The 14,601-nt window shown below is 41.3% G+C and overlaps 1 protein-coding gene across 1 annotated transcript in view; it reads right to left on the bottom strand.

Moving 5' to 3' along the window:
• GABRR1 (gamma-aminobutyric acid type A receptor subunit rho1) overlaps positions 1 to 8,198 on the bottom strand; it is a 39,293-nt gene extending 31,095 nt beyond the window's left edge. Inside the window, exon 1 of the mRNA XM_032275273.1 lies at positions 7,629 to 8,198. Coding sequence (XP_032131164.1) covers positions 7,629 to 7,732 — 104 coding nt within the window. The 5' untranslated portion in view covers positions 7,733 to 8,198. The remainder of the gene's footprint in view (positions 1 to 7,628) is intronic.
• Between the last annotated feature and the right edge of the window lie 6,403 nt (positions 8,199 to 14,601).

Here is a 14,601-nt window from a genome sequence, read left to right as displayed (position 1 = left end):
CAGGATAAATGGTGCAGGTTGAGCCCTTAAAGGGCTCACAGTCTAGAAGCAGAGACAGACGAGATTTAAACAAACAAAAAAAAAGGCTGAGGGATTAGTCCTTGGAGAGAAGAGTAGTGGAGAGCTGCAGAAACTCAGAAGTAAATCACCTAATTGAGATTTGAGAGCCAGGGGGTGAGGGAGGACCAAGGAAGGCTTCTCAGAGGAGGTGACACTTCTGCTAAATATTGGAGGAAGAAAAGAAATGGAGCAGAGAAATAAGAAAGAGAAGGGCGTTGTGAGCATGGAAGCAGCAGGTGCAGAGGCCTCAGGAGGCTGCAAGGAGGAGGGGCAGGTTGTAATCCGCAGAGAGATGAGGACCAGGAAGCATAAAGTGAGGACTCCGAAGTTCAAGCAGACTTTCCGGGGAGCAGACGGCCAAGATGAAGAGAGAGCACTACTAAGTTAGGCGAAAATCAAATGTCAAGGCGTTTAGGGCGATCAGAGCCCCAGTCCATAATCCCACAGCTTTCTCTTTGTCATGCATGACAGGGATTCGACAGCAACGCTTCATGCCACATTGTTGCCGCCCCTGGCCTCTCTTCATCCTTTGAACCCTCCAAGTCCCTCCTCACTAAATCTCTCCTGTCTCCATCTTCATCCCATCTGAGTCTTTCAGTTCACGCCAAGTTTCTTGTAAATACTGTTCAGATTCACTCCATTTTCTCTTCTCCTCTCAACCTGCTGACACCTGTCTCTTCTTTGGATGATCATTAATGGCACTTAGCTGCCATATCTAGGGCTCACTTCTCAGCCCTCTACCTAGTTGATTTTGACCTTGGAGTGATCTGACCCTACTGACCACTCCCTCCCTCTTAAAACCCTTGACACCTCGCTGGAATGCCTTCATAGTCTGAAAGCCTCTGATGGCACAGCCCGCAGGCATCTCGTTTAGTGATTGGTGAAGAGCTCACTGTCCAGGGTAGTACCTGCCCTGCAGTAAGCACTTGATAACCGTGAAAAAAATAGCCTCTTAGCATCCTCAACACCTCTGTGTTCCAGTTCTCTTCCCATTTCTCTGGCTGCTCATTTCCATTTTCCTTCATTGAGTCCCCTTCCTTTATCTTCTGCTTAAATGCTGCTCTTCCCCAAGGTCTGTCCTTGATCCAGTCCTTATTTCATGCTACATGCCATCTCCGGCCACCTCATCCATTGCCACCTATGGAGACTCCCTTTAAATCTAGTTCTCCAGGCCAGTTTCCTTCTTGAGCTGCAGACTTACATCCCTTCCTGCCGACTGGACAGCTGTCTGTTGGTATCTTGCAAGCACACCTCGATTCATGTGTTCATACCAAACTCATCACCTTTACCCCCAAACCTACTCCTCCACCTGCTCTCCTTCCTGGCACCACCATCAACCCAGTCGTACAATCCAAATACCTGCTGGACATTCACCTTAAACTTCTCTCTCGCCCTGGAGCCAATCAGATTCTGACCATTCTAGCTCCTTGAAAGCTGTCATAGCCATTCCTCCCCCATCCCCATCTTACTCATTCAACTACGAATGAGCCTGCAGCAGCTCTTACCTGGCCTCAGCCTCTGATCATAGACTCTGGATTACTTTCTCTGTTTCCCCTCTAGCCCCGCTCCTGGCACTCCATCATGCTGCTGAGCAAGCAAGCATCATGTCTCTGAAATGGAAATCTGCTGAGACCATTCACCTCCTCTTTACCTTCAGAATGAAACGCAAATTCTTTAGCACAACAAAGAATGTATGATAACGTACTTTCAGCATCTGGTAGGATCAGTTTGCCCTCCCATAGCCTGAGCTGGCATTGTCCAGGAGCCTGGAGTGTAGACAGGCTGTTTCCGTTTTCCCAGGGAAGAAAGGAAGAGAGGACAGACAGTAAGTTTTGGGGGTTTTTTTTGAGACTGGGTCAGATGGGCCCAGGCTGGAGTGCAGTGGCATGATCACGGCTCACTGCAGCCTCGACATCCCAGGCTCAAGCCATCCTCCTACTTCAGCATCCCAAGTAGCTTCTACTACAGGCACACATCACCATGCCCAGCTACATTTTTTTGTACTTTTTATAGAAACAGGGTCTCACTTTGTTGCCCAGGCTAGCCTCAAACTTCTGGGCTCAAGTTATCCTCTTGTCTCAGCCTTCCAAAGTTCTGGGTTTCCAGGCATGAGCCACCATGCCCGGCCTGAGACAGTTAAGTTTTTATTTATTCTAGAAACATTGCCCAGTGCCCTGGTATTCTGATCTTGATTCTGCATGATTGATGAAGACGGGCCTTTTCTGGATGTGCCTCCCATGGAGATTCTCGGAAAACATGAATTATTTGCTGGGTGGAGACTAGATTGAGGCAGGTAAGGTATGTAGGGAGTAAAATTTAAAGAGCCACTCACTCTCTGGGGTGTGCAAACACCTTCTTCAGGTTTGCACCCATAGCACCTCACTGGACTCACCCCCTGGTGTGCCCATGTGTATATAAGCTCTTTTATTAGCATGACCATGTAAAGAAGCCTGGATACAAATTACCAGCAGCTTATGGATTTAGAGTCTAGATGAAGTTAAGGGAGCCCTTTAAAGGTTTAGGCTACAAAAAATAAAGTTTAACCTGGCTTGTGGGTTATAAGTTGGGTCTACCTTCCATTCTGGAAAGAGATTTGCCCACATATATCTGGAGCTTTCAATGTTCTTGTGCCATTTGATCCAGAACACTTCCAGAAGTCTATCCTAATTAAGCGATTATGTATGTGAGCAACTCTTTATATAGAAAGATGTATATACAGAATATTTGTAATAACCAAGAGGAAACAACCAAATGTCTGTATAGAGGAAAATCCTGAAATGATGGCACACTGTGCATTAATTTACGTATTTGCATGATTATGCAGCCAATCAAATGATAATTCTGTTGGCTTTTAAAATAAGTAAACATGAAGATAATATTATGCTAAATACAATAAGGTTATAAAACTGTATGCATAGCATAATTCCAAACTACTTAGTGTTCAGTATATGCTTACCAAAAAAGACAAGAAAATATACAAAAATGTTAACAAGGTTACTTCTGGGTTTGGAGATTATAGGTAATACCTGTGTGTTTTAAAAAATTTTTCTCGTTTTTTGGTAAATTTAAATAATATTTATATGTGTCTTTCATAACTAAAAAAATGAAAGTTTCAATTTTTATTTTTGAGATGGAGTCTCGCTCTGTTGCCAGACTAGAGTGCAGTGGCATGCTCTCCGCTCACTGCAACCTCTGCCTCCTGGGTTCAAGTGATTCTCCTGCCTCAGCCTTCCAAATAGCTGGGACTACAGGCACTCAGACCACGCCCAGCTAATTTTTGTATTTTTAGTAGAGCTGGGGGTTTCACCATGTTGGCCAGGATGGTCTCAATCTCTTGACCTCAGGTGATCTGCCCGCCTTGGCCTCCCAAAGTGCTGGGATTACAGGCATGAGCCACCCCACCGGTCAAAAAATGAAAGTTTTTAAAAGTAAAATTACAAAGAAATTTTATTTCACTCTCTAAGATCAGTAACAAGACTCACTCTCACTACCTCTATTCAACCATAGTACCAGAAGTCCTTGGCAAAGCAGTTAGACAAGAGAAAGAAAGAAAAGGCATACAAATAGGAAAGAAAGAAGTGAAATCGTTGCTGTTTGTTGATGACAGGATTTTTTTTTTTTTTTTTTTTTTTGAGACGGAGTTTCGCTCTTGTTACCCAGGCTGGAGTGCAATGGTGCGATCTCGGCTCACCGCAACCTCCGCCTCCTGGGTTCAGGCAATTCTCCTGCCTCAGCCTCCTGAGTAGCTGGGATTACAGGCATGCACCACCATGCCCAGCTAATTTTTTGTATTTTTAGTAGAGACGGGGTTTCACCATGTTGACCAGGATGGTCTCGATCTCTTGACCTCGTGATCCACCCGCCTCGGCCTCCCACAGTGCTGGGATTACAGGCTTGAGCCACCGCGCCCGGCCTGACAGGATCTTATATATAGAAAACCCTAAAGATTTCACCAAAAAAATTGTCAGAACTAATGAACAAATACAATAAAGTTGCAGATACAATTCAACATGCAAAAAACAGTAGTGTTTCTATATACTAGCAACAAACTATCTAAAAAAGAAATTTTAAAAAGTCCAATAAGCAGTAGTTACAAAAAAGACTAATGAATAAATTTGATGGAAGAAGTGAAAAATTTGTAAAATGAAAACTATAAAACGCTGGTGAAAGAAATTAAAGAAGACACAAATAAATAGAAAGATATGTTATGGATTGAAAGAACTGATCTTGTTAAAATGTCCATACTCCCAAAGTGATCTACAGATTCAGTGCAATCCCTGTCAAAACTCCAAGTCATTTTTCATAGACATAAAAAAAAATCCTAACATTCATATGATACCACAAAAGATCCCAAATAGCCAAAATAATCTTGAGCAAAAAGAACTAAGCTGGAGGCATCACACTACCTGATTTCAAGCCATATTACAAAGTTATTATAATTAAAACATCATAGAACTGGAATAAAGATGGACACATCAACCAGTGAAACAGAAGAGAGAGCCTAATAATAAACCCATACATTTACATTCAATTGATTTGTGACAAAGGTCCCAAAAACACACAATGAAAAAAACAAAAACAAAAATACATCTCTCCTATAAATATGTTGAGAAAAGTGGATATCCATGTGCAGAAGAATGAAATCAGACCTTCTATCTCACACCATTTACAAGAATCAATTCAAAACGGATTAAATACTTAAATGTAAGACCTGAAACTGTAAAACTGATAGAGGAAAACACAGGAGAAAAGTTACACAACATTGGTCTAGGCAGTGAATTTTTTGCATTTGACTCCAAAAGCTCGGGCAACAAAAGCAAATAGACAAATGAGATTGCATCAAACTAGAAAGCTTCTGCACAACAAAATAAACAATGCAGTGAAGAGACAACCTGCAGATTGGAAGACAATATTTGCAAGTCATACACATCTGATAAGGGGTTTGTGTATAAAATACATAAGAAACTCAAATAACTCGATAGCAAGAAAACAAGTAACCTGATTAAAAATGAGCAAAGGACTTGACTAGGCATTTTTCAAAAGAAGAGCTACAAGTGGCCAACAGATATATGAAAACATGCTCAACATCATTAGTCATGGAAATGCACATTTGAACCACAATGAGATATCATCTCACACCAGTCAGAATGGCTATTATCAAAAGATGGCTGGGCATGGTGGCTCATGCCTATAATCCTGGCACTTTCGGAGGCCAAGGTGGGAGGATCACTTGAAGCCAGGAGTTCTAGACCAGCCTGGGCAACATAGTGAGACCCTGTCTATAGAAAAAAAAATTTTCGTAATTACCCAGGCATGGTAGCACACCTGTAGTCCCAGCTACTCAAGAGGCTGAGGTGGGAGGATCACTTGAAACCATTACAATCCAGCCGAGGTAACAGAGCAAGACCCTGTCTCTAAAACAAACAAACAAAAAAAAAAACTTAAAAAGATGAATGATAACAAGCCTTGGCAAGGATGTGGAGAAAAGAAAACCCTTGTAACACTGTTGATGGGAACATAAATTAACACAGCCATTATGGAAAACAGTTGTATGGGGGTTCCTCAAAAAACTAAAAACAGAATTACCATATGATCAGCAATCCCATGTCCAGGTATATATCCAAATGACTTGAAATCAGTTTGTTGAAGAGATATCTGCACTCTCATTTTCACTGCAGCATTATTCATAATAACCAAGTTACAGAAACAACCTAAGTGTCCATCAGTGGAGGCATGGATAAAGAAAATGTAGTATACAATGGAATACTATTCAACCTTAGAAAAAGAAATTCTGTCATTTGCAACAGTATGGATAAACCTGGAGGACATTATGTTTAGTGAAATAAGCCAAGCCACAAAGACAAAAACCGTATCTAAAACAATAGAAATCATATTAACAGAGAGCAGAATGATGGTTAGCAGCGGCTGGGAGATTGAGGAGATGAGGAGATGTTGGCCAAAAGGTAGTTTCAGTTAGACAGGAGGCATAGTTGTTTGAGACATATTGCACAGCATGGTGACCATAGTTAAAAATAGTGTATTGTATATTGCAAAATTGCTGAGTAAATTTCAAAAGTTCTCACCACAAAAAAATAGTATTTGAGGTAACAGATACATTAATTAATCATTTCACATTGTATGCATATATCCTTACATCATTTTGTATGTACCCCATTAATATATACAATCATAATTTGTCAATTAAAATTTTTTAAATAAAAAATAAAAGAAAGTCTATTTCACTCTCTTAGACTTCTTAGTCACCAATATTTGCTAATAGGTTACCACGCCAACTCTGGCCTGAGAAAAGTTTTTGATGACAACCAATAGAGTTTGTTGTTGTTGTTGCTTTTAATCCCTACAAGCACATTTGGATGAAATCATCTCTGCAGCTGCACCACTCCACAAGTTCCAGTGTTTGTCCATGCAACTTCTGACTCTGATGGTAACAGGCCTTAGTACCACAGGGCTCACCAAGACCACTGGGTATTTTAGCTCCTAGTTTTGTGATATTGTTAAGAACAGCTTGAAACAAATGCTATGAGCTACAGCTGGCTGTTTGGGAGCCCATGTGTGGAGGGCTCCCACCAGCCCCGGGGGGAGGGCACTGAGGCGCTAGACACACAGCCCTCCTAACCCCAAACCCCCAAAAGCTAGATTTCTTTTCGTATTCACTGATCTCTCAGACTATTTATATTTACACTCAAAGAAAGCTGAAGTTCAATGTGAAGCTAAGGCTAATAAAGGACCAGGAATCAAGAATGCCCTACTGTTTCCATTTCCTCATCAGTACAGAGAGAGCACTGGATTAGGTTGTCTCCAAGTCTCTTATACTGTTGACTGATGCCGGGCAAGCAGGCGTGCGCTCCAGACAGACATTGCCAGTGCTGCCGTCAGAATGGCCCAGTTGAGGCTGAGAGCTAAGGAGCTGGTGGGGAGCCCGGTTCCCTGTCTAAGCTCCCTCTGCAAGTACTGGCATGGACAGGGTGGCATGCAGCTTTAGTGTTGACCACAGGCAAGTGCTTACCTGCAGCTCCATCCCTGGCCCTCCCAATTTACAGGTAGGGTACCATCTATTGGTGATTCTTGTAGCCATACAGCTTGAAGAAAGCTGCTTTGTTTTCCTTTAAAATATTAAAAAGTGATTCACAAATCTAGCAAATAATTACAGCAGAATCATTCTCACAAAATAGAGTCCCATTGGTTATTTGAGAATTCACAGATTTGTTCTAACCCTAGGTTGCAGACATCAAACAATTGCCCTTGATTTAAAAAAAAGAAAAAAGTACATATATTCTATTTTCCAGAATCTACCTTTCACCCAGGGCAATTCATAAGGAATTTAAAAAAAAGCACTGATAAAATGATCTAATCTAGCATCATTTTAAAAGAAAACGTAATTCTAACTTTCTAAAAGGGGAGCAGCAGGAGAACAAAGGGAAAGGGAAGAAAAACGCATCCACACAAAACACCATACGCTGGAAATGATGCTGCTTCCAGGACAATACTGTAAGCTCACTTTGCACACCTTCTTTTCGTAAATCCTCTATCCCTAAATGTCCACTCACCTGCCTTTCTTAGACATCTCGTGGACTTCTTTTCCTGGCCAGTGCACTCTGCTTTCAGTGGCCAAAACCCATCCCCACAACAAAAGAAAGATGCCAAATTTCATATTTGGGACAGCCAAGACGGGTTTTCAAATCCAAACAGCTCTCTCCAGAAACAGCAAAAAGGAAAAGGTTGTTCTTTTTCTCTCTTAAGACATCATTGGTCTGTTCATTATTAGAAGGATGTTTACTCACGCAAAAAAAATCAACCCACAGGATGCAATCTGGAGAGCAGGAGAAAGCAATTTCCACTAAACCTATAAATCCTCCTACGTCAGATGTCAGGGATTTTCTGAACTGAAGTTGAATTCCTGTGTCCCAGTGGAACAATTATTTTGTCCAATCTAAATTAGTTCATCGTGAAATGTGGTAAAATGTCGGTAAAATTCTGTATGTTCTGGTGCATTGAATAAAAGGAAGTAAAAATGGACCAAAGCAATTTCCAAAAGGAATAAGGCCAGAGGTGCGGAATTGCTTCCTGTGTTCACGTTAATGAGCTCCTCCCTGGATCTATTTTAAGCTTCCAGCCATTATTATTTGCTTTAGCTGAGGGCTGGATTTGGACAGCTCCCTGCCCCCACTTCCTGTGGCTGAATCCCTGAAACCCCAGGGCTCAGTACCTGCGTGGGCTGTATATGTGGCTGAGATTGGGAGGGCAACTGGGGAAGAGGCTTTTTTGTTTGTTTGGCACAGAAACAAGTAAATTTTCTTGTCAGTTGCATATTCGTATAATGAACCTCACTGCAATTTCCACATTTGAAAAATACCACTAATAAATTAACTGTAGCCTCAAGTGTGTATTATTTGCAGACAGTTTTTCTTTTGCTTTGATGCTTACTCCAAGACTGCTATTATCTACAGGCCGGAGTTTGTGTCTTCATCAAAAGACAGTCTCAGAGCCTTGTGGAAGAGACTACACTAGCTACGCCAAAATATTGACTTTTCAAAGCTGAGCTGACATGGCTTTGATAACTTTCAGACTGTCCTGGTAAACTGAGTCAGGATTCCCAGAACTCTATAGTTGAAATGCAGTTTCACAAAACTGCTAACCCAAGATCCAACAGAATGAGAATTAATTACACAGAACGAATTGATGAGGGAAACTTTGTTAAGGTTATTTGAAATGTAGTTGTTTTAAGGTTCTGTTCCTGGATCGTAAGAAGCCTTTTTTTCTCTTCTTATGCTATCTGTAATTCACAATAAGTTTGTAAATTCTGCTTTTATAAACTTAAATGAAGCATTTGTAAATGATACATGATTCTCACTCACACAATTCTCCTTCTTTGAATTCAGAAACTCTTACCCAGTCTTTTTACATCTCTTGGCAATATAGTTGTTTGCATAGGTTTAGTAAGAATCTGTCCTCCTTTTTGCCAAAATACAACTGGAAGCATCAATTATGTAATGAAAGCCTTGCCTTGAATGCCCTATTTGAGAATAATATTCACTCAATGAGGTGTGACAAGACATTTTTTTTTCTTTTTTTGGAGTCCCCTGAAACAGACAAGCCATTTTAAGGAATAAAGGTTGGCTGTACTTACAGAATCAATGCCTACAAAGTCCTCCCAGGAAACCTGACATAGGTCCAGTTTATAGTGTCCAGTCTTACAGTTAGTAAGGAAAGTCACTTCCAGGCAAGTACTTGGGGTATTTTTCTGAAACCTCTAGAAGAAAGGAATTCACTCAAATCTGCAGGTAAAATTTGGTGGAGTTTCTAGGGCTTGGTCTCCTAATCTTAGCAAGATAGAAAATAATGGACACTTTTACAAGTCCAATCTGAGATTCCTTATGATAACTTCTAGGCAGAAGCTAATTTGGAATCATTCAACACTGTATGGCTCTAAATTTTACAAAGCAAACGCCAAAGGAGGCCTCTATGATGCATAACTCTCTGGACGCACTGTAGAAGTCATCAGCCAAACCTAAGGAGCCCAGCCTTTTTTTGTGATCAAGAATAATCTTTAGAGTTATATATAATAACAAGGAGAAGGAAGATGGTCAGGAAAAATTGTCAGATTTTAAAATGAGCAAAATAGATTACTGGGTGTTCTTTTAATAGAATGCTGAGCCTTGTCCAGCAGGTCCTCCAGGAATCATCTAATCCTATAGGGATGTATACCTTTGATTGTCTTTAGGTATTTTACAATTTTGTAATAGTAGATGTTAACACGTAGAAAACTGATAATAGCATATATCTTTCCTGTCCATAGCTATGCAAATTATTCCTTTTGTGCTGTGGAGAGTATAAATATCTATAAATCAAGTCCTTATTTGAAGCAGTTGTAACATCTTACTGGTCCCGTAACTAAATAATGAGATAAAAAAATCTTCAATGTCATTCATTTTATAGTTATGTGAGAGTCATGATTATATCCTCTTGTGTAAATCATCCTTTAACATACTTTCAATTAATAGACGTCAAAAACATTCAACCTATAGGAATAAAAGCAGAATATGTGATGTCTCCAGAGGTCAACGTAATTAGGCATGGTTACATACTTAATTCGTAGTGACTTGCTGATTTAAAGAACAAAATTGGCAAAAGGGAGATACTCTGGGGCTGAGTACACCAATGAACAGGACAATAAGGCATTACACTGGGGAGGTAGAAAGAGCATTAAATGGCTCCTAATGCCCAGATTGGAAAATGCCTTTCTCGTTTAGAGGATCCTGGACTAGCTCCAGGAGCCAGGAGCCTGGGCATAACCAAAGAGAGCAAACCAGAAGGCCTCAAACACGCATTTCCTGCCCTCTCTTAGCTAAGCAGAGAGCTGGCTCAGCAGGTCCCGAGTCAGCTCTGTGGCAGCACAGGCGGTCCAGCTGCTAAGCCTTTGCAACAAGGCCACTTCCTCCATCCGGAAGCTCCTATGGCAGCACCTTGAAGGGAGGGGCCCTGTCTTAGAGCCCTTTCTGCTTTGGGCTTGAGCCAACCATGCATCCCTCTTACTGCCATCATGAGAGCTCAGAAAGCCATGGCATTTTACTACTTTGCCACTTGTAAATGTTCTTCATCAACTTTATTTCCCACTAACACCATGTGGCTCTACTGTGGAGAGTTTCTGCGCCCTCCTTATAGGACAAGGACATAGGAGGGAGCTGGAAAGCGGAGGTGCAGCCTGAGAAAACCAGTTAGGGCCAGCATCAGAGTTCATCAAGGGTCCAGACTGACTTACTGAAGCATAACACTTCCAGACCAATTTTAAAAGACACTATTTTTTGACAAAATTCTTCTTCTCCTTTATTCAGTATACCAGCCTTCTCTCTCTTCTCACGCCTCTTGTTATTCCCCAGCCATCATGGCCTTCCCTGCACCAATGCAGGGTCTCCGGGGCAATAATCTCATCAGCAGAGGAAGGACCAAGCAGTACTTGACTCCAGCTTACTTTCTCGTGGCCATCAAATGCCCCCTCCCCCAAGCCCTCAGAGCCAGCCAACGCCACACACAAGGCACTCACTGACTGATGGGTAAACTGAGGCAGCATACCCCAGCTGCTCCCTGACAGTGGCTGCAGGTTCATCAGCTGTTTCCAAGTGCTCCCTGCAGCACCTTTTCTAGCCACAGTCAGTCCTCTGCATCCATGAGTTTTCACATCTGTGGATTCAACCAAGTGCAGATCAAAAATATCTGAGGATAGAAAAGCAAGTAAAGAACACACATTCAAAAAACTAACACAGTATGACAACTATTTGCTAGTATTTACATTGTATGAGATATCAGAAGTAATCTAGAGATGATTTAAAGTATACAGGAGAATGTGTCTAGGTTATATGCAAATACTACCCCATTTTCCGAAGGGACTTGAGCATCGTGGATTTTGGAATCCTCGGGGTCCTGGAACCAATCCCCTTGTTACCAAGGGATGACCATACACGTGCACCGATTTTGCTTCTGGCTCTGAGCTCAGTGCCTAAACATAATCTCCCGGCATTGGGCTGGTCCTTTCCAGATAGGGGATGAGGGCCAAATAAAAAGGCAAAGGAAAGGAGTCTGATGAAACAACGACCCAAAGAGCCACTTTTCAGGTCCTGACGCAGCTGCTTCTCTACTCACCATGTTGCCCAGCCCACAATTTAAACTGCTGCTGTAATCAGGCCATGGGAAGATCAATAAGCAAGATAGAATGGTGTTTCTTTGCCATCAGCTTAGAGGTGAGTGGTCCAGGCTGATGGGGAATCTGCTCCAGGACAAAGTGCCTTTTGCTGCCCTTTCTCAGGGGGTGGTCTTTGTGTACCCAGTTAAAGTCTGGCTGCCAAAAGGCAAAGTGAAAACATGAAAGGCAAGCAGTTTTCTTTTAAGCAAGTGACATAGGTGCTGCACCCATCACTTCAATTCACGTTTCATTGGCAAGCACTTGGCCTCGTAGTCTCTCCTAACTATGAGGAGTCCAAATGTAGAAATGCAGTCTCTTGGTGAGTTATCTTACACCTACCTAAAATTCTATCTTGAAGAAAGCAAAGGATAAATTTGGGAGAACAATCATCAATGTGCTGAACTCTGCAGTTTTTCTTCTCATCCCGAGTCAGGTAGCCATGACTTGGATCATGAATTCGATTCCTGTAAAGGGGCCCCTTTCCTCCTTGGCCCACTGCATATCTGGAGCTAAACACTCAGATTACTCAGAACATCCAAATAAAACAAAGAGGGGACAAAACATCAGTCAGATTGTTAGTATCAGTCCTGTCGGGAAGCCTGTGGTATTTATAGTGTGCTTCCAAAGGAACCACCCCGTTCTGCATCTGCTCGTTTAATTCAGGTCAGATTCCTTGATCTCTAGGTTTTTTAATGCCCATCTGTAAAGTGCTCTTTTTGTCATTTCCCTGTCTCTGCTTCCCTGCTGAGTTACCAGTGCCATAAACTAGCTCGTGTTGGTGACACTTGATGTCTGAAAGTGCTTTACTTATTTAATATAATGATGACATTTGGCTTTTTGCAGACTGCCCACCATCTATACTGAAATTTTCATAAGGGATGAGAAATCTAGATGGACAATAAGCTCAATTAGCTTGAGTTAAATGTTTTACAGTCTAGGTTTTGTGTTCTGAACACATGCAGCCCAGTGTTCCACAACCACTCCAGCCACAACTGTGGTGCCACGGTTCAATAGGCCATTAGAGTATCACCTTAAACTATGACCTTTTGATAGTAGAGGCTTAATTTTACCCATCACATGCATCACCACATACTTGACGTCTGACATGTGGTAGAAATCGATGTCCATGTCTAGACTTTTTTTAAAAAATTTCATAGCTTTTTGAGGAACAGGTGGTATTTGGTTACATGAGTAAGTTCTCTAGTGGTGATCTGTGAGATTTTGGTGCACCCATCACCTAAACAGTATATACCGAACCCAATGTGTAGTCTTTTATCTCTCTCCTCCCTCCCATCCTTTCCCCTGAGTCCTCAAAGTCCACTGTGAAATTCTTATGCCTTTGCATCCTCACAGCTTAGCTCCCACTTACAGGTGAGAAGGTGAGAACACACAATGTTTTTTGGTTTTCCATTCCTGAGTTACTTTATGAAGAATATTACTTCACTTAGAATAATACTCTCCAGCTCCATCCAGGTTACTGTGAATGCCATTAATTCATTCCTTTTTATGGCTGAGTGGTATTCCATTGTGTGTATATACATATATATATGTGTGTGTGTGTGTATATATGTATATATATTTTTTCATAAGGGATGAGATATGTGTATGTGTGTATATACGTATATATATAAATATATCACAGTTTCTTTTTTCACCTGTTGTTTGTTGGGCATTTGGGCTGGTTTCACATTTTTGCAATTGCAAATTTTGCTGCTATAAACATGCATGGGCGAGTGTCTTTTTCATATAATGACTTCTTTTCCTCTGAGCAGATACTTAGTAGCAGAATTGCTGGATCAAATGTTAGTTCTACTTTTAGTTCTCTAAGGAATCTCAACACTGTTTTCCATAGTGGCTGTACTAGTTTACCTTCCCACCAGCAGTGTAGAAGTGTTCCTTTTTTACTGCATTCACACCATATAACTAATTTTTTTTCAAGAAAGAGATGTTAAGACAACTAATTTTTTTAAAAATTATGACCATTCTTGCAGGAGTAAGGTGGTATTGTACTGTGTGGTTGGTTGTTTGTTTTGAGATGGAGTCTTGTTCTGTCACCCAGGCTGGAGTACAGTGGCACGATCTCGAATCACGGCAACCTCTGCCTCCTGAGTTCAAGCTATTCTCCCACCTCAGCCTCCTGAGAAGTAGCTGGGATTACAGGTGTGCGTTACCATGCCTGGCTAATTTTTGTATTTTTAGTGGAGACGAGGTTTCACCATATTGGCCAGGCTGGTCTCAAACTCCTGACCTCAGGAGATCTGCCTGCCTCAGCCTCCCAAAGTGCTGGGATTACAGGCGTGAATCACTGCGCCCAGCCCGCATTGTGGTTTTAATTTGCATTTCTCTGATCATTAGTGATATTGAGCATTTTTTCATATGTTTGTTGGCCATTTATATATCTTCTTTTGAGAATCATCTATTCATGTCCTTAGCCTACTTTTTGATGGAATTTTTTTTCTTGTAATTTGTTTGAGTTTGTTGTAGATTCTGGATATTAGTCCTTTGTCTGATGTATAGATTGTGAAGATTTTCTCCCATTCTGTGGGTTGTCTGTTTACTCTGCTGAGTGTTCCTTTTGTGCAGAAGCTCTTTAGTTTGATTAAGTCCCACCTGTTTATGTTTGTTTTTGTCACATTTGTTTTTGGGTTCTTGGTCATGAAGACTTTGCCTAAGCCAATATGTAGAAGAGTTTTTCTGATGTTATCTTCTAGAATTTTTATAGTTTCAGGTTTTAGATTTAAGTCCTTGATAAATCTTGAGTTGATTTTTGTATAAGGTGAGAGATAAGGATCCAGTTTCATTCTCTTGCATTTGGCTTGCCAATTAGCATAGCACCATTTGTT

Source organism: Sapajus apella, unplaced genomic scaffold (genome assembly GCF_009761245.1).
Source record: "Sapajus apella isolate SASKATOON/1434 unplaced genomic scaffold, GSC_monkey_1.0 scaffold6, whole genome shotgun sequence".
NCBI lineage: Eukaryota > Metazoa > Chordata > Mammalia > Primates > Cebidae > Sapajus > Sapajus apella.
The sequence above is the reverse complement of the archived record's forward strand: the minus strand, read 5'-3'. Positions and strand labels throughout refer to the sequence as shown.